Raw genomic sequence first — 24,973 nt, forward strand, 5'->3', positions numbered from 1 at the left:
CATTGTGGTAGCTTCTCTTGTTGCGGAGCACGGGCTCTAGGCGCACAGGCTACAGTAGTTGTGGCACATGGGCTCAGTAGCTATGGCACATGGGCTCTAGAGCACAGGCTCAGGAGTTGTGGCACACGGGCTTAGCTGCTCTGCGGCATGTGGGATCTTCCCAAACCAGGGCTCAAACCCGTGTCCCCTGCATTGGCAGGTGGATTCTTAACCACTGCGCCACCAGGGAAGTCCCATAGTGTCTTTTGAAGAGCAGAAGTTTTCAAGTCTAACCAATCAGTTTTTACTTTTATGGATCATGCTTTTGGTGTTGTATCTTGGAATGCTTCACCTAGCCTCAGGCCATAGATATTTTTGTCTTATGGTTTCTTTTAGAAGTTTTGTAGTTTTAGGTTTTACATTTGGTCTTCGATCAATTTCGAGTTAATTTTTCTCTATGCTGAGTGGTACAAATCCAAATTCATTTTCTTCTTTTTACATATGGATATCCAGTTATTCCAGCACCACTTGTTGAAAAAGTTATTGTTAGTCTGTTACAGTTGTCCTTATATATAGGTTTATTTCTGGACTCTATATTCTGTTCTGTTGATTGATCTATTTGTTTATCCTTATGCTAATACCAATTGTTTTGATTACTGTAGCTTTATAATCATTCTTAAAATCAGGTAGTATTAGCCCTCCAACTTTGTTCTTTATCAAAGTTGTTCTTGCCTATTTTAAGTCGTTTGCAACTCCATGTAAATTTTAGAATCAGATTGTCAGTATCATTTTTTAATTGACATATAGTTGATTTACAATATCATATAAGTTTCAGGTGTACAACACAGTGATTCACAATTTTTAAAGGTTATACTCTATTTAGAGTTATTATAAAATGTTGGCTATATTCCCTGTGCTTTACAATATATCCTTATGGCTTATTTATAATATCTTTTTTTAATACTTGCATTTATTCTATTTACATTAACTGTTATAGCAGATATGTTTGGCTGTGCTTTTGTGATCTTATTTTATAATCATGGATGACCCTAATGTTACTGTCATTTTAGAAGATGCTTAATCTCTTCACTGATATTCTTTTTCTTTTTTAATTTATTTTTGGCCGTGTTGGGTCTTCGCTGCTGTGCATGGGCTTTCTCTAGTTGCAGCGAGCGGGGGCTTCATTGCAGTATGCAGGCTTATCATTGCAGTGGCTTCTCTTATTGTGGAGCACAGGCTCTAGGCGCGCGGGCTCAGTAGTTGTGGCCCATGGGCTTAGTTGCTCCGCGGCATGTGGGATCTTCCCGGACCAAGGGTTGAACCCCTGTTCCCTGCATTGGCAGACGGATTCTTAACCCACTGTGGCACCAGGGAAGTCCAATATATATATATATATTTTTTAGCGGTACGTGGGCCTCTCACTGTTGTGGCCTCTCCCATTGCGGAGCACAGGCTCCAGACGCGCAAGCTCAGCAGCCATGGCTCACGGGCCCAGCCGCTCCGCGGCATGTGGGATCTTCCCGGACCGGGGCACGAACCCGTGTCCCCTGCGTCGGCAGGTGGACTCTCAACCACTGTGCCCCCAGGGAAGCCCCGATATTCTTTTTTTTAACTCGTTCTTTTAAAAATATATTTATTTATTTATTTATTTTTGGCCATGTCAGGTCTTAGTTGCAGCATGCGGGATCTTAGTTGTGGCACGCTGGCTTCTCTGTAGCTGTGGCTCACGGGCTCCAGAGCACGTGGGCTCCATAGTTTGTGGCATACCGGCCCTCTAGTTGAGGCACGAGGGCTCAGTAGTTTCGGCACGTGGGCTTAGTTGTCCCGCGACATGGGGGATCTTAGTTCCCCGACCAGGAATCAAACCCACATCCCCTGCATTGGAAGGCGGATTCTTAACCACTGGACCACCAGGGGAGTCCCTCATTGATATTCTTCAGTAAAGAGTTTCTTAACTTTACTATGCGTTTGCAAAATAGAACTATTTATTATTTGCCCTTCGTTTATAACCCTTTTTTTTTTTGATATGCGGGCCTCTCACTGCTGTGGCCTCTCCCGTTGCAGAGCACAGGCTCTGGACGCTCAGGCTCAGCGGCCACGGCTCATGGGCCCAGCCGCTCCATGGCATGTGGGATCTTCGCAGACCGGGGCACGAACCCGTGTCCCCTGCATCGGCAGGCGGACTCTCAACCACTGCGCCACCAGAGAAGCCCTATAACCTATTTTTGGTGCAGGGTTCCATCATTATCTGCTCCATACATCATTTTCTAGATGACAGTCATATCCCTTTTCAACCTTGTCTATCTAGCCAACAAAAGACCTCTTAAAAAAAAAAAGTTATCCTCACACTGCATTCTCTTGAACCACTTTAGCTCTTATAACTGATCCAGCATCATGAAGTCTTTCCCAAGGGTCCAGTGATCAGAGCAGCACCCAATATTCACCAGGTAGAAACACTGTGGTTTTGTACAAAGAGAGAATGCTTTGATGATGACCTGATTGATCATCAACCGCCTTCTTGATGCTGTTTGGAATAAATGACTCTAGCTGGTAGGTGTTTTCCTTAGTAGAGGCCTGGAGCAAGAGAAGACTAGTAATGTTTGAGCCTGGAGACCTTTGCCCCCTAATTCTATCCCTATCCCCACCCCTAGACTGTAGCCCTCAGATCTATCAGGATTCGGGGTCTCTTTTCTAGAGATCTCACTTGGGCTGAGAATTTACACGGACTTAGTTCATGAATGCCCAGACCTGTGTTTGTTAGAGTCAGGAGAAGATTAAATAGACCTTGATCCCATGGATTTTACCACCTGATGGGGAAATAAGACATACACATGAAATAAAGAGCAATTCAAGATTGCGTGGGATTAAGAGATCTTGTGGTCAAATTTAAGGGCTATGGGAGTTTAGAAGGGGGCTCCTCCATTGGTGTGGACTCTCGTTATCAGGGCACAACCAGCTCCATGGATCTGGAGAACTTGGTTGGGACCTTGCTAGATGGGCACTATTTGATTAACCAAAACAGAGCAGCAAGGGCCTGGCAGGCCTGAGAAACTCCGTGAATGAGCCTGGAATGTTCCCTCAGGGGACCATGAGGAGACCACTGGGCTTGAAGCCCAGGCTTGAGTTGGGAAATCATGGGAAACGAGGCTGAGTAGGTAGGGTGGGGTCAGACTGTGAAAGACCTTTGGAAAGCAAGCAGATGAGTTTGGACTGTAAAGCTCTGCCGAGTACGGCTGGTGTGGCCACAGCCATAGATGTACATGTGTGCCCTGGAGTAGGGGCAGGCGCCAGCTCAGAGGCTAGGGGAGGAGCTAGGCAGAGGCAGGGCCATGACTGGAACTTACTCTTCCTCATGCCCAGTCAAGTGGGCTTTCTGCTGCACCAGGCCTGGCTAGCTTTTCAAAGACTTTCACATCCCCTCTATACAGCTTCCCAACAGAGACCACAGGCATGGGGAGTAGATGGGGAAGGCCGGCTCCTCCAGGGCTAATGGTGTCAGCAAGAAACCCTCCCTTGCTCACTGGCACCCCTATTAACCCCGGAGCCACTCCTTAGGTTAAAGCAGGGTAGCTCCGGATGGCCTTTTAAAATGAAAATGTGCTGAGGAGAGAGGTGACACATTAACCCAGTATCACCCATTAACACATTAACACTAAATGGTTTATGATTTTTCTGAGTGGTGGGAAGTTATTTCTGGGGAGGTGGGGTGGCCTGCGGAGCCCTGACTGCTACTAGGGTCAGTAAGCTTGTGAGAAGCTCTGAGTAGCATGAAATCTCTGGTGGAGGGGGGCGGGGGAAGCCCGAGGCTGTGAGAGCCATGTGACATGGCATGCCTGTGGTTACATAGCCCATTAATGGCAAAATTGCCTGAGCAGAGTTTTTCCAAACTTTCCCACCCAAGCGCCCCAAACTATTGAATTGTATCTTAGAGACCTAGAAAGACACAGCTGTATAAAATTTCTTTGAAGTATGGCATTTTATCTGTAGTGTGATGCCGCGGTCTACTGCCTGAGCATATTTTAATTGATTTCTCAGTGAACAAAATGGAAGCCCCTGGAAGATGAGCAGGTTTGGACTGTGGCTTTGATTCCTGCTCTGGGGATTGGTCAGCTTTGGCAAGCAAGCCCTGTCCCTGTGGGACCCGTCTAGGAACAGGTCAGAACGTGAACTTTCGAGGTATTAGCCCAAAGTGCTGGAAGGGAAATCCATCACCTCCTGCATGTTTATTTGCCCACTGTCCCCATTCCTGTCCCCTTCCTTAGTTCAAACTCATTTGATGGAAAAATCTAAGCTGTTGTGCTCTGAGGGGAAGTCATCGGACTTGCTCAGTGGTTGGCCCTGGCCTCATCGTAGCCTTTGGGTGGGTGACCAGATCCCAAGGTGAGATGGAGACAGCGTGGGACCCAGGAAGCTCTGAGGTCTGGGCTCTGAAGGCTGTGCCCACGGATTCCCCAGCCTTCCCTCCTCCACCACACTCAGTCTGCAGCCCCTCATTCCGCCCCACCTGTAGCGTGAGGTGTTTACAGTACTCTGCAGTTAAAAAAAAAAAACAACCAACTGTCTGTACACTCAGAGCCTTCCAGCCTACTGCTGCGCCCCCAGCCCCCTGCTCACCTCTTTGTGGCTGAGAACAGAAGAGCCGTCGAGGCTCTCCAGGCCAAAGTTAGCCTCCTCAGCGGCCCGAGCGCCTCATTTCTGTCCCGAGAGCCTGCAGATAGAGACAGTGACAATGTAGAAAGAGGGCATACCCTCCCCCAGCTTGTACAAGGTGGACGACGCGCTATGAATATTCAGCTCTCACTCCGGCAGGCAGCAAGCTCTCATCCACAGCCCCTGCCTGCGAGGGGTGTAGGGGTGCCTGCCTGGAGTGACGAAACCACAGCAGGTAGGGCCCTGGGCAGGCTGGCTGTGCCGGGCGGGGCAGGGCAGCCGACTGGGTGAGGCCCAGATTCCCCAGGCTGATAAGGCAGCCTGTAAACACCCAGCAAGGGGAGGGGGCAGAGGGCAGGCAACCACATGGCAAGAGAAGGGGGAAACCGGAGCCCAGGCCTAGCTGCAGGAAGTGGGGCTTGATGTGGAAACATCCTGTCCAGTGGGGACTAGACTGGTGGCCATCAGCAGTCATTCCCTCCACCACGGAGGCAAGCTTAGCACGCGGTGGGGCTGCCTAGGGGCCAGGCCAAGAACCTGATTCCTGACATCTCCAAAGGACATGATCAATGGGTCTCTATTATGGGTTAATTTACCACCTAGCACTGCTGGTGGGCAGGGGCGGTGGGGGGGAGTGAAATCAGGACCAGCTACCCCCCCCCCCCCCCATAGAGAAACTCAGCAGTGGAATCCTCTGAAAGCATCTGACTCTCATGGGAAAGTCCTGGTCGTCACTCTGCATGAGGAGCATCAGCTGGAACACCTAATCGTGTCCAGGCCCCCTGCAGCACTCCAAGAAGAGCCCCGTATCCAACATGCCAGTCTCTTCCATCCTGCAGGGCTTTATAATTAGAACTGCAGACGGTCAGAGCTGGTGGAGCCTTTTGCAAAGGATCACCAGACTCATCCACTTCACTTAACAGATGGGGCCGCTGGGTCTCAGAGATGGGCAGGGACTTGGCCACGCTCATGGAGACCTAAGTTGAAGCCCCAGCTCTAGAGCATTTTCTACTCCTACCCTGTTGCTCTAGATCCAGCCGCCAACCCTCATGCATAGGGCTGCCTTGCACACTCGCTGAACCTCAGCAGTTATGCTTGTTCAGGGTTATGGGGAGGCTGATGGGAGGAGGGAGCTTCAGAATCAGAACTCCGAAGACCTGGAGTCTGGCCTGAGCTGTTCTATGAACTTGCGTGTGGCCTTGAGTGAGCCCTCTCTGGGCCACTTTTTTTTTTTAAATAACAGCTTTATTAGATATAATTATAATTCAATACCATACAATTCACCCAATTAAAGTATATAATTCAATGCCTTTTTGTATACTCACAGAGTTGTATGTCCTTCACCACAACCCATTTTAGAATATTTTTATTGCCCCATAAAGAAACTCTATACCCATTAGCAGTCACTCCCCATTTTCCCCCAACCTCCGAGCCTCAATTTTGAAGAGACACTGGCTATAGGAGTGTTTTAAGGGGAAAAAAACCCAGCAATGTTGTTTAGGCAGATGGGCTAACCCAGCTTACCGGGAACTTAGATACAAGTAGACCCTACCACAGAGAAGAATGGGGTGGGCCCAGCGATAGGCCCCTGGCCACAGACCTGGCACCTATGAGGTGTTCAGGGCTGACTTTCCATAAATATTTGAAAAAACATGTGAACCAACACCCTGAGATAAGAACCCAGACTTAAATTATGTGTAAGGTGAGAGCAAGTGTATATTTATGGGGCAGGGACCATGCCTAAGCCACTCCAGGTCTGAAGCCAGCAACACTCTGGAAGCAGTAGTCTCCTGAGGTACAGGAATAGAGTCAGCCTCCTTCATCAACAGAGCCGGAAGCCTTGTACTCCACAATACCTCTCCTCCACAGCTGGCCACAGGGGCTCAACTCGTCACCATTTTGCCCAGAAAGTTACGTTTCACCTATCAGATGGAGCTTTGAGGCATCTGGGACACAGGCCTGGGAAGCTTTTGTTGAAGGACATCGTAGGGGCTCCGAGCCTTCAACGTTGGGTGTTGTGAGCAAGCTCGGAGCTAGGAATCTGAGCAGGTGGTCGCCAGCATGGAGCAGTGGGAAAAAGCACAGACTCTGAGGTCACACAGGCCTGGGTTTGAGTTCTGCCTCCATTCTTGACAGGCAGTGTGACCTTGGTCCTGTTACCTCATCTTTTCTAAGCCTCACTTCTCCTGCTTGTAAAATGGAACTATTAAAACAGGATTATTACCAAAAGAGATGTAACTGGAAACAAAGTTCAAAGAGCGTACTAGTTGGAAATAAACCTGGGTTCAAACCCGGGCTCTGCCACTGACTAGCTACTTTGTGATGCTGTAAGAATGAAAGGAGATAGCCCTACGGCAAGTGACTGGCGCGACACCAGCCCCGCGGCTTGTACCCAATAAATGTAAATCCGTGCCGTCTTCCCTATGCTCCACCCTGTCACCCTGTTCGGTCCCCTTCCCCAGAAGCAGAGGAAACAGGCTGGCGTGATATCAGAGGGCACAAAAGAAAATCTTGCCCACTTTAAATGAGTACCCACGCCACTCTGCCCCTCCTGCAACATGCCCACGGCTGAGGCCACAGTGGCTACACCCGCCATCCCGGGTCCAACACTAGCTCAGATCAGTGCCAACCCCGCAAGCGCTTGCCCTGAGCTGGCACCGGTCTCAAGTGCTTCCACCCGCTCCGCCCAGTCAGGTGTGCTTTCCAAACACATGCCACCAGCTTTGAGTTGGGCTTGTAACCAAACCCTGTCCCTGGGTTTGCACTGCAGATGTAGGGAGGGGCCGGCAGGAGCCCGGGTGCACATCCAGATGTTGTCTCTGAGGCTTCCTTGGCATCCTCCATATCAGCTGTGAAGCAGTATTTACTCCAACTTGCGGGGTGGAGCGGGCACGCCCCTCAGGGGCGATGGGGCTCTATCGCAGGGGCGCTGGGTCTTTTTGGCTCTGGAGGCATGGAGGGAGGGGAGAGGGGGCGAAGCCAGACTGTTCTATTGACAGGAGGCCTGGCTGGTCAGGGCTCTTAGCCAAAAGCACAAGAAGATGACCTCTCAGAGCCGGGAGACCATCTTCCCATCCCTTTTCGTTGGCCCATTCAGACCATCATTTCTAGGGGTCCCCTTACCCTTAGCTTCGCTCACTGCTACTTGAACCTCATGGAACACTATTACCACAGGGGGCCAAGGTGGTTGTGTCTATCCACTAGTAGGACCCCATCCCAGGCACCAAGGCTTCTAGAACCATCATCATGTACTTCTAACTTGTCTTCAGGGGGACTGACAACTGGGCAGAGGTGCAGGGCCTCAGGCTACTACTGCTCCTCTGACCTATTGCCTTGGGAAGGCCTGGCAGAGCTTCCGGTCACCTGCCCGGATCCCTCACGGGCTCACAGCCCCACTGCTAGGAGCCCCACCTTGCAAAGGCAACTGGGAGGTATTTACAAGTAGAAGTCACCACACCAAATCAGCAGCGGCTGTGGAACGTGATAGCTTCCTGTTCCATTACCCAGAAAATGCCACTACCCTTGACCCGCATGTAATAGAATACTTTGCTCTCCATTGTTGCCTCTGTCCATCGGCGCTAGGGACAAAATCATGCAAAGTTTTGACGTGCCATTGATTTCAGTGTCACCTGCTGCTCCGAATTAACCACCATGGTTGGCCTGGTTTCCCCAGGCTCTCTCGCTTCAACCCGTCTCTCCATCTGAAGCCACCCAGGGCTGGTCCTCAGCCCAGGCAGAACTGACCTCAGCATTTACAGCCCACTCTTTCACCCAGCAGGCTCACTGTGCTCTCCAAGGTGATCGCTAGGTGAGGTGATGAGCTCATGTGTACTCATCTGCTAACAGGAGAGGGTTTGTGGAGACAGTCCCATCTCCCTCCCAGGTCCCGGCTCCCCCAGCCCAAGCAGGCTGGCAGAGGAGCTGCTGGGGCGTCCCCTTGTGTAGACAGCTGTCTCCTCAGCCTTCCTGTGAGGGATCCTCCCCACTCACCCACAGGGCCCCTCCCCTCGCTGCACTCTCTGACCTGTGTGGGGCAGGGGCGGGGCTGGGAGGGCCCGCAGGCCCTGAAGGGGAAACTGCTGAAACCCCTGGGACAGGAAGTGGCAGAGAGGGGCTGTTTCCTCTGGCAGAGCAGGGGTGCGGGGAGGGCTGGCCCTATCTCCTGCTCCACTGCCTGTCTGCTGTGGGCCCTGCGAGGCCGAGGAGAGCCGAGAGCCCTTCTTTCCCTGCCTCCACCCCACCCCGCAAAATGGAGGCTCCTGGACCACCGGGTGAGGGGGGGCGGTGCTTCCTCAGAGGAGGCCATGTTCATTTTGCCGGAAGAAGAGTTCGGAGAGAAGGGCAGACAGGTCAGCAGAAGGGAAGGGTCGGGCGGGGCAAGTGAGTATAAGTGAGGGGGCCCACAATGGTAGGGAAAGCCACAGCTGGGCAGGGGAACCTTCTGTAAGGTCTTGTTCTGAGAGAAAATGATCAGAATGGTGCCTGCTCAAAACTGTGAGTTGCAAATGCAGCAGATTGCTGAGTCTCTAAATTGTAGGGCTAGAAAGGGCCTGAGGCCATCCAGTCTAACCCCCCTCGCTGTGCAGCTGAGGAAACTGAGGCCAACAAAGCAAAAGTGACTTGCTCAAGGTCACACCGTGGGCAGAGCCAGGGCTAGAACTTTCTGATGAAAATTGGCAGTTTGTACTTGATGTTCCATGCCTCCCTCCAGGCACCTGTGAGTCTCCGTGACATTCTTCTACGAAAGGAGCTTGAATTTATTCACTCTGAAGGGGAGTGAAGCCTTTGGTCCAGGAGTCAGCAAACTTTTCCTGCAAAGGACCACATAGTAAGTAGTTTAGCCTTTGCGGCCCATGTGAACTCTTGTCACAGCAACTCAACTTACGATGCAGAACCACCACAGACAATACGTAAACGAATGCATGTAGCTGCATTCCAATAAAACTTTCTTTGTGGACACTGAAATTTGGACTTCATATAATTCTTCTGTGGCAGGAAATATTGTTCTTTTGATTTTTTTCCCCAATCCTTAAAAAAATACAAAAACCGTCCTTAGCTCACTGGCCACACAAGAAGACGGTGGGCTGGATTTGGCACATGGGCCATAGTTTGCAGACCCCCTGCTTTAATGTAAGTCAAGCTAAGGTGTTAAGAAGAGGAGAAGGAGGAGGAGATATATCAGGTGAGGAAGAAGCAGGTAAAGCTTTGTAAAGGAGGTGACATTTGCTTCAGATCTTGAACACCGTGTGGGAATTGGCGCTGCAGAAATTGGGGAAGGGCATATCAGGCCTAGGGGACAGTGTGAACAAAGACGCAGAGGTGGGGAAGTCATTGCGAATGTTAAATGTGTTCTGCACATGTGTGGCCTCATTGTTATTTGCCGGCCCTGGGTCTTTGGCTGCTGTCTGTTATCACCAAAGGAAAGGGTTGGCTTTTTTGAGGATGCCGGAGAGACAATGAGGAGGGGAGAAAGAAAGGTCACCTGGGAGTCACGGCAACTAGCTGTGTGACCTTGAGCAAGTCACTTCTCTTTCCTCGAGAACTCGGTGTCTGCAGTTGGATGACAGGAAGGATGGATGCCATGATCTTTCAGGTCCCTTTTAACTTTGACATCCTGAGACTGAGTCAAGGAGAGGCTTTCAGCCATGTGGGGGAGGGGGAGGGAGGAGCCCCCGCGAGCTCCCGGTTACATCGGGGCTGAAGGTGCCCTCCCTGTCTGCCCAGCCCAGCCTGTAGGCTCTTTCCACCTCATGCTTTCTCGAGCCCGCCTCTCTGTGCAGGGGACGCTGGACTGCCCCTTGCTTTTCCTTGCCTGGAAAGTAGCCAGTAGGGGAAGGGGGCGTTTGGAAGGGGCACCAAGAGCCAAGCAGGTCTCAAACCCCGCGCCACCCCTCCCACCTGGGGGAGCCCCAGATCCCAGCAGGGAGCCTCTGCATTCGTTTCTAGGACACATGCTGGCAGGGGCCTAGACAAAGAACACTGTCCCTTCAATAAAAGTTATCTGACTTAATATCCTTTTGGTGCCCAGCCACAGATTGCCCCAGCTTCTAAAAAACCCACTAATAAATTTAATTAGCCTCTGGTCAGTGTGTCTGTCCCCCGCCCATCCCCCCCACCCCCCCGTGGAAGCAGGCAGGCCTTACTGGGGGCAGGGGTGGGGGTGGAGTGTGTGCCATTCGAAGCATTTTCATTCAGCACATGCAGCTTTCTGCTACAGTGTCCAGAATGCCAGCCTCGCCAGGCCAGGCCTGCTCCTCTGGCCACTGAAGGCCTGTCGAGGCCCCACCCGCCAGGGTGTGTGTGTGCGTGTGTGTGTGCGTGTTCGTGTGTGTGTGTGTGTGTGTGTGTGTGTGTGTGTGTGTGTGTGTTTAGCAAAATGACTGTCTGGGCCCTCTTTTTTCCACCATTAATCCTGGATTTTTCAAGATAATCCCAACTTCAAAATGTCCAAACTGAGCTCATGTTCTTGCCATATTTCCTGCCCCAGTCACTCTATCTTTTACAATTCTCACAGCAAGAACAGGTTGCAATCTTGAGGTCTCTGCAATTACTGTATGGCCCTGTACTCTGTCATTTTATTCCTTCAGGGTGGCCCTGGGATTCACCTCCTTGGCTCCAGGTGCCCCACCTGGTCCCCTTCCATCTCCTCCACTCATGCACTCAGAACAAACTGATCTTCCTTGGGAACTGCTTGCTTTATGCCCCTCCCTTGCTCAAGAATCAACAGTAACTCCCAGTTGCCTTCCAGATCAAGTTCAAATTCCACCACCTGGTGAATCGAGGCCTATGCACTTATCCCCCTGATTTCCCTGCCCCCCCAGCCAGTCCCACCTCCTCCCCATAGTCAAACTGGTTTCCGCTCTCCACCATGTTTGATGATTGTTGGTTATGTCCCTCCCTCAGCCTCCATTTCATCCCACCACTCCATTTCCCTTTCTTCCTGTCCATCTAGGTAAAGATATCCTGAATGCTTAATGCATGACCTCAGCCAAAGAGACACGGATCTGACCAGGAAATCTAAAAACACACTTAGGGGGTAACACAGGGCTCTCACCTATATTGACCTGCTGGCCTTCCACAACAATCCCGTGAGCTAGGGAGGATGGCCTCGTTTCCCGGAGGAAGAGGGTGACCTGCCTAAGCCCCAAGGCAAAGCTGGGTCCTCTCGCTGGGAAGCCTGTGCCCTTACAGTCTGCAGGGACTTCTGGGGTCTTCTAGGCTGTGGCTGGCAGCGCACCCCGCTGGGGTTCAGTAGCTGGCCTGGATTTGGCTTTGCCCGCTTTCCCGCAGCATGTTCTCCCCATCACTGACTTGTTCTTCGCTTCCCAGGAGCCTTGGTGCCCCTCTGCCTCCTGCTGGTCCCTGGAGCTCCGGAGATGAGGGTGTGGTGGCTGCAGGCACCTCCAGGGAGCGCTCTTTTGGCTTTCTCAGGCCAGGCCCCTGGGAGTCAGGACAGCTGGGGAAATAGGTTCCCTTTGTCATAGCCCTCCCCCCATCCCACTGGGGCTTCTTCAGTGCTCTTGCCACATAACCACAACCCAGAGGGCTAGGGCTGGTTGGAGGTGGTGAGGACAGGGGACTGGGAGCACTCCTTCAACCACAGCAGCCTGTCCCTCCCTACAGGGCCCCCATCCCAGGAGAGGAGCCAGCCCCTTCCAAGCCAACAACTGGAAGCCTGCAGCCCACCCTATCTATGTTCTAGAGCCATGGGGGGCATCCAGGAGCTTAATGGGGTCCCCAGCCCCCTTGCTCTCTGGGAGGTCACCTGGAACTCATCATCTGAATGAGTGTGTTTTAATTTTCAAAGCACTTTCCCACCACCATCTTCATTCACCCGAGACTCCCTGGTGAGCAGCTGCTAGGCCTGGATTCCCCTCAGCCCTCACCCATCTTAAGGATGACAGAGACCACAGCCCAGAAAGATGGCTGACTTTTCCGGGGTCACACCTCTTGTTGGGTCTCCTGGAGAAAGAGGAGCAGACGTCTCTGTGCCTGCGACCTGCAGCCCTGACCCCTCCTCCAGTGCGCCAGCTCCGGCGGGAAAGTAGGGGCAGGCCTAGAGCTGAGAAAGGGCAGGGGCAGTTGGAGAGGAGCTCTGGGCCTGCCTTACCATCAGAGCTGTGACAAACCATACACGGGAATCAGGCAGTGACCGAGGGCCAAGGAAGGAAACTGGGTTTCTTGTAAATAAGCGCAGAGAAACCCCAACCAACAGAGCTTGCAAAACCTTTATTTTTTTCCCTCCCTCTTCCTGATTTCATCTCAAATGGAGGGAGTGGTAAGAAGGCAGGAATAGAGGAGAAGAAGCTGACAAAATAGCTGTGGCCGGGGCCCCTTCGCTGGGTATCTGTTCGAGGAGGGGGGTCTAGCTGGCTGCTTGGAGTCCAGCTCTAGTTGGACCAAGGTTGTGCAGGAGTCCCACACTTGGCTTACTTCTGCTACGTCCATGGCTACAGACTGGACCCCCGAGTCTGGCCCTCTGCCTCTTAAATACACGCCATTGGTCATGTGGTGCAGTGTGCAAACGTGCAGCGTGATGACTATTGGAGGAGGGGCTGTTTTTAAGTAGAGGGTACAGCTGTTCCTGGGGTAGTTTCCATTTTGTTTGTGGTTGTGGGGGCGGGGTGTTGAGGGAGTGGGAAATGGCATGAAGGAAATTGTCACTTCCTTTCCAGAGAATTCCAGAAAGGTTTCAGGGAGGACGGGGTATTTCAGGAGTGAGAGCTGGCTGCGAGAGGGCGAGGAACTGGAGAACTCTGCTCTGTGGGCCCAGCTGACCATCTGGCCCCCATGTTTGCCGGCGCGTGTGAAAATGCCACGGGTGTTATTAGTGATTCTGTGAGAGCCATTGGCTCAGCCGAACGGGTGTAGATTTAAACTTGCTCCATGGAGACTGTGGACGTGGCTTTCACATAGGGGCTGTTTCCTGTAGGGGAGGCCCAGATGGGTGGGTGCTGGACACCGCTTGACATGTTCCAGTGACAGCCCCAGAAAGGGTCTGTACGTCTGAAGGGGGCCCAGCTGTGATGACGCAGGAACAGCCCAAACCACTTCTGTTTTGCTATTTTGGTTTTGAAATGCAATCACAACCACAGAGAACCAGAGGTGTGTGTTTGCAGGCGGGGGGTGTGGGCACCCTCGCTTTCTTGCTCCCTCCTGTGGCGTGCGTGTGCACACACACACAGGCCGGGGGCCATATGCTCTCACAAAGGCTTTGCTTTCAGCCCAAGTAGGACAGGCCATGGGAGCCAGGGATACTGCAGTGGCCTCAAAGGGAGTGGAGCTCTTGCCACCCTGGGAGTGGACTTTGACTGGAGCCAGCTGTGAGCTTTGCAATGATGGGGCGGGGTGGGAGGAACTCAGCACCGGTTACTAAGGGTAACCAGGTGCCCGATTCCTTGAGCCAAGTGTCCTTGTGGACCTTCCTAGCCCCCCACTCACCCATGAGGCGGTGTCCAGGGCTCTAGGCCAGTGAATGTGTGTCCCAGGGCGTCTGTAAGGACGCCAGGGAGGGGAGCCCCTGTGCGGGCCTCCCCGGCCTCCAGCAGGGCGGGCCTTCTTGTGCTGGTGGCTTCTTTGGTTTCAGGTTCCTGGGAGAGGGAGGTTATTTTGAGGGACTTGGGGGAGAGTGAGTGAACATGCAAATGCGCCTCTCCCCACCTCTCACTTTCAAATCCTCAAACATCTGAAGGGGGAAGGGTGAAACCTTCTGGACTGGAAGGTTCCATGGGGGTGAGGGGAGACTTTTCTTAGCTTCCCACCCCCACCCCACACACCTCTTCACCTTAACTTCAGGCTAGAGCTCTCGGGCAGAACAAGAGACCAGGATCAGCCTTGGGTGCTGGCTGCAGCCCCACAGTAGCCACAATTCTGGGCCGTTGCGACCTGCACCAACCAAGTCCTGAATTTGGATATTTAGACACGCTGATACCTAAAGACGGCAATTGGATTTGTCTCTATCTTGTATTTCAAACCTCTCCTTGTTGCCTTGATGGCCAAGGGTTCCATCCAATCCAGTGGGAGCTGCCTTCCCTCTCCCACCACCCCCCTAGGAGAGCGGGCCTGGTGGGGGCTCACCCCAAGGACCCATGGGCCACGTACACATTCTGCTACTGGCATTCTTCTCCTGGGAAGCAAGAGGACTTTGAGTTTTCCGTGTGTGGGGCCAGGTGGCCGTGGCGGCCCTCTCGCCAGCAGAACCCTGAGCCCCGCCCCGGCCCACTCCACCACAGCCAGCTTCTGCCAGCCGGCATCGGCTTGGTGTGCAGCCAGTATTAGCTCGGGCTTGTCATTCTCACAAAGGCAGGCCTGGCGGAGGAGGAACCGACGACTGAGCTTGTGGCTGTGCTGGCCCAGACAGGACCAGAGCCCTTTGACACACAGAGGCTCTCACGCACATATCCCCACACCCTGCACATATGTATATCTACAGTGTGTTTGCATACCCGCAGCAAACCCCCTCCCGAGCTCCCCCATTGTAAATTACAGTGCAGAAATACACAGATGTAACACACACAGAGCGCACACGTTTCTCTCTCCCCTGTAAGCTAGAGCACGTGACACCCACCCCACACCCAGTGTATGCATGGGTATACTTATTGCCCAGAAAACACACCTCACTGGTACTAGCTGACCAGTACCATTCATTCATGTGTTCGTTCCACAAACATACATTGAGCGCCTGCTACACGCCCAGCACCGTGCAAGGTGCTAAAGTTTCATCCATGCCCTCAGTGAAGCCACGTTCTAATGGGGGAGGTAAGGGAGGTGCACGGAACTGTGAAGAGAAGCCAAACTGATGAGCAAACCTGGAGGGAAAGGCCATGGCGGAATGACCTCGGAGGAGAGAGGGGCAGACACAGGAGTTTCATGTTTAGACAAAGTGGGATTAGGTGAAAGTGATCGCCTTTCATTTGATTAGTATGAGAATGCTTCCTGGGGGCAGACGGCTGGCCTGTGGGAGGGCGGGAGCTGCGGAATGCGGGCCTTGGGGCACTTTGGCTGGGGGAGACAGACCTTCCAAGCATAAATGGCCCTGGGAGGCTTCTCCAGGAGGCCACAGGCTCCCGGGTCACGTGCAGGTGGGGGGGGGGGCGGGGTGGTGGTGGTGGTGGAAAGCCGTGCTAGCAGGGCTCAGCCTCTCATTCACCCAAAGGGAAACTAATAAGACCTGCCACGTTGACTTGAGAGACTTCTCAAAGTTTTTGCTTGGGGGTGGGTGGAAAGGTGTGGGGGGCGGGGCGGAGCCAGCCCTGTGGGCTAACGGAAAGGAAGTGGGAGAGGCCTGGGTGTCTCCTGTGGGGGAGAGTGCTCATCAGGGAGGTCACCCGTGATATCCCCCTCCCTTTCCTCCCCTTTGTCCCTCTCTGAAGTTCCTCCTTTCTTTACGGGCCAGGAGAAGGTTTTGCCACCCTGACACAGCCAAAGGAGTGTCGAGGAGCTGGGGGTCAAGTGTGTCGCTCCTCCTATGGTGCGTGGAGCCAGTTCTTCAGACGCTTATGGTTGAACCAGGCTGTTCGTAGACCTGCCGCACCTACACACACGCGGGTACCACGCAGAGCAGAACCCTCGGGGCCAAGGCCGTGCTACCTGAGTGTTGGGGCTGGAGATGCTGACCGCGCTGGAGGGAGGGGCGTGGGAGGGGAGGGAGGGGCGTGGGAGGGGAGCCAGGGCTCTGGGAGGCAGGCCTGGGTGCTGCGCAGACGCCTCGAAAAGGGCAGCGAGCACAGGAAACAATCAGAGGCCCGGGTGCCATGTGAGCACCCGAGGTACAGACTGTGAGTGCCACAGAGGACAGACGTGTGGACTGCAGCAGACAGATCTCCTGGAAGAGGGGGGCCCTGAGCTGGCCCTGGACGATGGGGAAGGTCCCCTGCGCCCTTCCCCCAGCTGCGGCTCTCCTCGCCGGTTCCCAGGGTGACAGTTCAGTATTGAAACTGAAAGCAAAGCTAAACCAAGAGCGCAAGCCACATATGGCACAGAGGCCATCATCTCTGGCGGGCGGCGGCGGTGGCTGGGTGGTGACGAGAGCGCAGGACATGCGGCCCACCTGTCCCTCTGTCTCCAGGCTCTCTGGAGGCGTGGTTGAGTCTGAAAGTCCCATCCCCTCAAGCAGGGTCAGGCTGTCACTGGCCCTGACAACACAACCCCTACAGTGAGACATGACTTCCACTGTGGACTCTGCCCTTCAGAACTCAGTGGCCTCTACTCCCAAGGCAAACCAAGCCAGGCAGAGCCTAGAAGACCATCCTGTGCGCCCAAATGTCCCCACCCCAAGTCTCGCACGCAGATTCTTTCCCCAGCCAAGGGTACTGTAGGGATTCTTCATGCTCCATCCATGAGGCCAGATGGGCTGCCCCTGGCTTCCCCTGTGGCCGCATCCTGGGGATTAATCTTCAGAATGGAGAGAGCCCGAACTCCCGCTATCTCTCACCTTCTCCAGAGGGCGTGGGAAGGGAGGGAGGCCAGCTCAGGTGCAGATGCTGGTGACCCAGACTGGCATCGAGGCTCAGCCTCTTCCCTCTCAAGGCGACTCAATTTTCTCTTCTTCCTTCTTTCCTTACCTGCCTCCTTTTCTTTTCCCTCCCCCTTCTGCTCCCACTGTCCTCCACTTTTGGCTATCCCTCTTCTGGCAGTCTGTCCTAGGAACAGAGCTCAAGGAAGGTGACTTACTCACTGCCCCGTCTCTCCCTTCTCTGTAGGTCGCTCCTGCGCTTGGCCCAGCTCAGCATGCAGCCTTGAACCTGGCTTAGGCCACCACCTACTCCAGCTCTCTACAACCCCTATTTTACCGTGGCTCGTGGTGTGGGCTCTAGGCTCCAAGGTACAGCATCTCTTCATTTAGGAAACCCCACGCCTCCAGAGGGCCCTGCGGATCCTGCAGTCAGCTCTCTGAGAAGACAGCATGGCTATTACTCTGCAGCCCAGTGACCTGATCTTTGAGTTTGCAAGCAACGGAATGGATGACATCCACCAGGTATGGCCCCAGAGAACAGAACCTGGTCAGCCAGCGCAGACAATCAGATAGACACAGAGAGGCAGGCAGACAGCCAGTGAGCTGGCCGACCAGCCAGCTAGCCAGAAAGCAAATATTGTTGTTGTTGTTGTTTTAATGTATATTTTATTTATTCATTTATGTATGTTTATTTTTGGCTGCGTCGGGTCTTAGTTGCGGCACACGGGATATTCGTTGCGGCATGCAGGATCTTTTGTTGTGGTGCGCGGGTTCTTCGTTGCAGCGCTTGGACTTCTCTCTAGTTGTGGCATGCGGGTTTTCTCTCTCTAGATGAGGCATGCGGGCTCAGTAGTTGTGGCACGCGGTCTTAGTTGCCCCGCAGCACGTGGGATCTTAGTTCCCTGACCAGGGATCAAACCGGCATCCCCTGCATTGGAAGGCAGATTCTTTACAACTGGACCACTAGGAGAGTCCCAGTCAGCAAATATTGATCAAGCACCTACTAGGTTTAGGACATAGGGGCTGCTTGCCAGCCAGACTGTGCACCAACGCGCCCCATGCGGCCAGGCAGTAGTCATCGCGTGGTCGTTTAGTGAGCTGGTTTTGCCCACGTGCAGTTACAGGGCACGTAAAGTTCCCAGGCCAGCCAAGCAGCTGCTAAGTACACTAGCTGAGCTGTCAGTCAGCAACGGGCTGAATGCACACGTGTACACTGACCTCCATGTGCATTTTTGGCCACTTTGCTTCACCTCCAGTGTCACAGTGAGAAAGGTGCTGGGACAACCACATAGCGGGACTGAGAACTGCCAGCTGGCACCGCAGGGTACAGTCCAACCCCCAGCACCTTCAGACTCATGTCTCTAGCCGGTGGATGAGCCCTTCCATAACCGTCTTTTCAGCCTCGATCTAAGGATTCAGGATAAACTGGAGATAGGTTCCTCTGGTGGGAGGAAATTGGAAAACAGGACAGGATTCTGGCACTCAGGCCCCCACTGCTCCATACCTTGCCTGGCACTAGGGTACTTATATGTACCCGTTGGATGGTGTCCTGGCACACTCATCCCTACCCTCCACTACCCTCCTTCCACACACTGGAGAAGAGGCAGCCAGGTCCGGCAGAAGGAATGGAAGATTAGAAGTCCAAAGCCCTGGGTTCTGATCCCAGTGTGGCCACAGTGTCACCTGGGCAAGTCCTGTCCGCGACCCTATCTGGCTGCCATCTCCCCATCTTCACCAAGAGGAGGTCCAGCTGGATTATCTCCAAGGGCACCCCAGCCTAATTCTGATGCTGTCTATCCCAGATCCCTGTGAGGATGGGAAACTTTGTCCAATCTCTAGTGACCTACCAAAGGCTGCCCCCTAGTGGGCTTGGAGTACATGGTACTTTCTGTCCAGCTAGGTCTTAACCTAAAGTTGCTCAGTTTTATCCAGCATCTCTGGCGTGCCTAACTTCCTGGACGAAGGGAAGAAAAATCTAACTCTACCTGGGTTCTCAACTCCGCTAGTCACTTTTTAACTTGTTTCTAGTCCACTCAGCAATTATTTCTGTTCTTCATAAAGGCTGCTCTTCACCGAAGCTGTTCTTCCCTCCCGACCCCACGCCTGCCCCTCCACCCTCAGCAGACAGCCTCTCCTCCAATCCACAGAGAAGCTCAAACCCAGGGACACCCTCACTTTCCCTCCCTTCTCCCTCTTAGCAATAACATCACCTGTTCCTATTTCCTTTCCTCCGGCCTGGGGCAAAGAAGTGACCCTCTTCCTTCCAAGGGTAACACCTACCCCAGTGCTTAATCTCTTCTCTCCTGCCGCCTTCAAGACCTCACACCATCCATCACCTCCTCTCTCTCGTACCTTTCAGACCTCCCACACCTGTCTCCTCAGCCTAGAACATTTTCATGTCTCCCCAACCCTAAAAGAAACCCTTTCCTCCCTTCTGCCCACCTCCTCCAACATACCACCTTCTTAGGTCTGTTCTTCTCCCCAGTGTAGCCTCCACCCTCTGGGTTTACTTTTTCACCTCCCTTCTCTCACTCTTTTTAGGAAACAATTTTTGTTGCAAAATATACTGTGAATACAAAAGAGGTAACGTATAATGGAAAAGAATCTGAAAAAGGACATATATATGTGTGTGTATATGTGTGTGTATGTATGTATAACTGCATCACTTGGCTGTACACTTGAAACTAACACAACATTGTAAATTAACTATACTTCAATTTAAAAAATGAATACAAAAGAGTGCATAAATTATATATATATATATATATATATATATATTTAAAGAATAACTATAAAGTGAACACGCATTAACTCACCACCCAGGTTAAGAAATAAAACGTTACTTGTCTCCTAGAAGCCCCTGATGCCTAAAGCACCTAATGAGAACCTACTGTATGCCAGACCCTGTTCTAAGCGCTTTATCTACATTGATCTGTTTAAAAAACCCTATGGGGTCAATAATATGACCGCCCCAGTTTTATAAAGGAGGAAACCGATGCACAGAAAGGTTAGGTAACTTGCGCAAGATCACACTGCTCGTAAATAGCAGAGTTTGGTTTCAAACCCAGGTAGTCTGGCTCTAGATCAGCACAGTCCAATAGAATTTTCTGAGATGCTAGAAATGCTCTAGATTTGCGCTGTCCAATGTGGGGCCATGTGGCTATGGAGCACTTGAACTATGGCTGGTGCAACTGAAATTTTAATCTTGAAAAAAGGTACACAGTCACCGGTGGCTAGTGGCTACGGTACTGGACCGGTAGCTCTAGACTCTGTGGCCTTAATCACTACGCCCACCTGCCTGCCTCCCTCTGTCCGTCCTCCCTGAGATCTGTTGTAATGTGTTTTGAGACCCCAGCACTCCCCTGAAACTGCTCTAGCCAGGTGACTGCCCAGCGGCCAAACCCAAAGCCAGTTTCATCGCTTTTATTCTTCTGGATCCTTCAGGAACATTAGGCAGAACTGAGCATTCTCGTTCTTTTTTTCATGAAGAAAGAATTAACAGACTCATGAAAGAAAATTTGGAAAATACAGACAAGTAGAAAAGAAAAAAATCACCCAAAGTCTCACAACCAAAATATATAATTATTATGAACATCCTGGTATATTTCTTTCTATTCGTCATTTTTAAAAAACAGTTGTGATCACACTCATTTTTTAAATTTAGCTTTGTTTGATTTTAGAACAACTATGTCCTCTGGGGGTCAAATTCTCATCCCAATAATTTTCTCCACTCCCAGGGATGAGCTCTTGGATACATATTTTTGACTCCCTGAGGTGTCTCCATTTTAAGTATCTCAGTGGTGCCTCCAACTCACCATATTCAGACACTTTCTCCCTTATCTTTCTCCAAAAACCTACTCCTCGTCATTCTGGGTTCCCCCTTAACAAGAACAGTATCCCCATGCACCCACTGAATCAAGCTGGAAATCAGAACCCTCTCCCCCATCCAGGCAGGGACTAGGCCCTTACCTTCCTACCTCTATAATGCCTCTGTTCTTCTGTCTTCATTCCTACTCTCATCACCACAGACTGAGCCCTAAGATGTTCACAATCTGAGCCCCTAACCCTGGTACCCAACCCTGAGCATAGGCTGAGTCCCTCGCCCTTTTTGCCATTGACGAATCCTTTCCCACTGGCTTCAGAATGAGCTTTATCCTTCTCATAGACTGAGCACTAACCCTGTTCACCGATTAACCCATAACTACGACCAGTTAGAACTGTCTGCCCCTGGTTGAGTGCAGCTGGTACAGAGTTAACCCATCTCTATTCATTAAGAACCCACTCAAAGCATCACCTAGTGAGGTTGGACCCAGAGCAATGTCATGCCCTACAAAGGACAGCCCCTGAGGGATCCAAGAATTAGGAATTGCAAGAAGGGTCAGTACGGAGGGCTTCCTGGGAGAGGCGGGTGAGCCCTGAACCAGATCCCTCTCTTTTCCATAGCTGGAAGACCCTTCAGTGTTCCCAGCTGTGATCGTGGAGCAGGTCCCCTACCCCGAATTACTGCATCTGTACTCAGGCCTGGAGCTGGACGACGTTCACAATGGCATCATAACAGACGGGACCTTGTGCATGACTCAGGATCAGATCCTGGAGGGTAGTTTTTTGCTAGCAGGTCTGTTTCCTTCCTGGGCAGAGAAGGTGTGGAGGAAAAAAGGGTTCTGTCTTCAGGGAACAGTAGTCCACAATGGCTTCTAGTGACCCCACGCAGCCAAGGTCAAGGCCCCCAACAGTTGGAAGTTAGATGGGGTGATTAGGATAAGCAGGAGGTAGTACCACTTCAGAGAGGAGAAACCACCTAAATGGATTCATGATCTCCTGAGATGGAGCGGGACAGTGAGGGGAGACCAGCTGGGATGGGTGTAGAGAAAGGTGGAGAATCAGGGTGGGAGGCGCGCTGGTCCCCTCCCGGCTGCCCCCGGGCTCCTTAGCTCCATTCTCTGAGCTGGCCCTGGTTGTAGCTGCATCCACTGCCCTATGCCCTGAGGGAACTTTTCTTCTCCCCCACATCATGGAACCTGGCACCAGATGACAATGAAGCAACCTCGCAAACCATGTCAACCACTGAAGTCTTGCTGAACGTCGAGTCTCCCAATGACATCCTGGATGAGAAGCAGATCTGTAAGTTTGAACCCTAGCGCCTTAAGTTGAAGCAACACAAAATTCCCTTAAAAATATCACATCCGTGTATTAGATTCTCAGGGACATGTGCGCGCACCCATACCCACCCATATACACGTGCACGTGCTCTTTGGCTGTGACTGGAATGGGAAGGGCAGGACGGCACTGGAGACAAGCAGAGATGGCCAGGGTGACTGTTTGGGTTTTTTTTTTTTCTAGTTTTTCAATTATGGTAAAATACACATAACATAGCATGGACCACCTGAACCATTTTTCAGTGTGCAGGTCCGTGGTATTAAGTACATTTGTTATGTTGTGCAGCCGCCACCTTGTAAAACTGAAAGTCTGTCCCCATGAAACACTAACTCCCCATTTCCCCTTCCCCTCAGCCCCTGGCCACCACCATTCTACTTTCTGTGTCAATGAATTCGACTCCTCTAGGGACCTCAGATAAGTAGAAGCTTACAGTACTTGTTTTGGAGGGACTGGCTCATTTCACTTACGTAATGTCCTCAAGGTCCGTCCATGTATAGCATGTGTCAGAATTTCCTTCCTTTTTAAGGCTGAATACTATTGGTCAGGGTAACTTCAGGCCCCTCTGCTGTCTTGCTGAGCTCCCAGGAAGACCGTGCAGGGTGTGGCCTCCTCATCCCTTCACTGTTCTGGGAGGTTGGCCCCTACCTCCTCCGATGGCCCCCGAGGCAGGCTTCTCCCTCAGCACCCCCCACGCACTTGCCGTGACTCCACAGGAGGATTCCTGGCCCCAACTGCCCCTTCCCAAGGAAGCACTGGGATACAGTGGGGGAAAGGAAGCCCTGAAGCTGCAAATTCTGAATCCTAGCATTCCTAATCCCGACTCTGTCACTAATATTCATTCAGGATGCAACAAATATTTTCTGAGTGCCTGCATGTACCAGGCATGTGTGACCAGCTTGCTGTGTGACCTTGGGCACATGCTCTGCCATCTCTGGGTCTCAGTTTCCTCACCAGAAAAGCAGAGGAATTGGGCTAAATGATGTCTAAGGCTCCTTCCGGTTGTGAAATGAGTAGATGACTAAATCAAGGTGGCCCTTTTCCTTGGGTGTCACCTGGAACTTCCCCACCACCAGCAGTGCGCTATAAACGTGGCCGCCGTGATTGGGGCCAGCTCGTGCCCACAGCTCTGCAGATGTTTCCTCTCCTAGTGTTGTGAGACACGGGAGGCGTTTTCAGGTGTATCCTGTGTCTGGGGCCGTGGGGAATGGCGCCTCGCCCCGCCCCGCCAGGAGCCCACTGTTCTCTTGAGCACTGGGAGACCATGCCCTGGGCCGCACCCACCTCAGGCCTTTCTTCTTGCAGTCAGCACCTCCGAAATGCTTCCAGACCCGGACCCTGCTCCAGCCGTCACTCTGCCCAGCTACCTGTTTCCTGTCTCTGAGCCCGACGCCCTGAACAGGGCTGGTGACACTGGTGGCCAGGAGGAGTGCTGTCTGGAGGAGAAGGTCCCCAGAGAAGAAAGTACCAAGAAGACTGGAAAATCGAAGAAGAGACGTAAGAGAGAGAAGGGGGGGGAGAGGGGAGAGTGTTCCTTTAGGGGGGTGGGCAGTAGGAGGGGCTCAGGGATACCATAAGTAGGGGTGAGTGTCGGGGTTAGGTTCACAGACACATTTAAGAGAACAGCTCTCCGGTGTGGCGGGATGGACAGAAAGTCCTCCCTTCTGGAAAGACGGGCCCCATCAGGTGGCCTGCCCAAAGCCTGACATTTCCCAGGCCACCCCCATCTGCCCAGCAGATATGTAAACTCTTAAAAACCCAATGATCCCCGTGGGTTGAATCCTGTACTGAGTGTTCAGACACCAGGCTTGGCCCCCTGGCCAGTCCCTGGCCCTCTGGGGGCCTCTGCCTCAACCCATGCTCTTATCTTCCCTCTCGGAGCTTACGGAGCTGAGACCATGTATGGGAGAGGACTTTGGGCTTTCCCAAGCCCCAGTGTTATTGATTTACTCAGGCGATGGCTGGTCGATACTGCCGTGTCCGTGCGGCAACCAAACCCTGGTGCCACACTTATCCACACCACAGTCACGCCTTTAGGCTGCCTTTTTGTTTCAAAAATTAGGCGAGGCAGATTCTGATCTTCTAAAGGTGGCGCATCGGTAAGCACTCCATTGCCCACACAGGAGCAGTGTTCTGCTCTACCTTTGGGGCCTGAAAATGAGGGCTGGCCATTGGGCAGGTGCGGGCACCTGAAGGCTGTGCCTGTGGAGAGTGACCCCGGGCCTCCCGGGGCCTCTGCCTTGTCTGCCTCATCACCTAACTTGGTGAGCGCTTGGGCCCTCCCTCCCAGGAGCCGCCCTTCAGCGCTCACCCTGGCTGGGCTCAGCCTCACCCTGCTCCCACCATCCCCCCACAGTCCGGAAGACCAAGGGCAACCGCAGTACCTCACCCGTCACTGACCCCAGCATCCCCATTCGGAAGAAATCGAAGGATGGCAAAGGTACGGCGGGGAGGCAGGTGAGGCGGGTAGGGAGCCGGGGGGCCTGGGTGCCCCCTCACCGCCTGCCACTCTGCAGGCAGCACCATCTACCTGTGGGAGTTCCTCCTCGCACTTCTGCAAGACCGGAACACCTGCCCCAAGTACATCAAGTGGACCCAGCGAGAGAAAGGTATCTTCAAGCTGGTGGATTCCAAAGCGGTGTCCAAGCTGTGGGGGAAGCAGAAGAACAAGCCTGACATGAACTATGAGACGATGGGACGGGCACTAAGGTAGGAGCCACTGCCCTGAGGAGTCAC

The 24,973-nt window shown here is 52.6% G+C and overlaps 1 protein-coding gene across 9 annotated transcripts in view; it reads left to right on the forward strand.

Annotated features, from left to right (window-relative positions):
- ELF4 (E74 like ETS transcription factor 4) overlaps positions 1–24,973 on the forward strand; it is a 47,937-nt gene that overhangs the window by 16,322 nt on the left and 6,642 nt on the right. For 7 of the 9 annotated variants that reach the window (XM_073799038.1, XM_073799039.1, XM_073799036.1 and 4 more), the window contains 6 exons: positions 17,331–17,605; positions 21,527–21,698; positions 22,112–22,204; positions 23,543–23,734; positions 24,594–24,677; positions 24,754–24,946. In XM_073799038.1, coding sequence (XP_073655139.1) covers positions 17,534–17,605; positions 21,527–21,698; positions 22,112–22,204; positions 23,543–23,734; positions 24,594–24,677; positions 24,754–24,946 — 806 coding nt within the window. In that variant the 5' untranslated portion in view covers positions 17,331–17,533. Of the gene's footprint in view, positions 1–8,804; positions 8,979–9,340; positions 9,458–17,330; positions 17,606–21,526; positions 21,699–22,111; positions 22,205–23,542; positions 23,735–24,593; positions 24,678–24,753; positions 24,947–24,973 lie in introns of those variants that run through there. The other 2 variants (XM_033850059.2, XM_073799037.1) reach the window with 2 other exon arrangements.

The sequence above is a fragment of the Tursiops truncatus genome, chromosome X (assembly GCF_011762595.2).
Source record: "Tursiops truncatus isolate mTurTru1 chromosome X, mTurTru1.mat.Y, whole genome shotgun sequence".
Taxonomy (NCBI): domain Eukaryota; kingdom Metazoa; phylum Chordata; class Mammalia; order Artiodactyla; family Delphinidae; genus Tursiops; species Tursiops truncatus.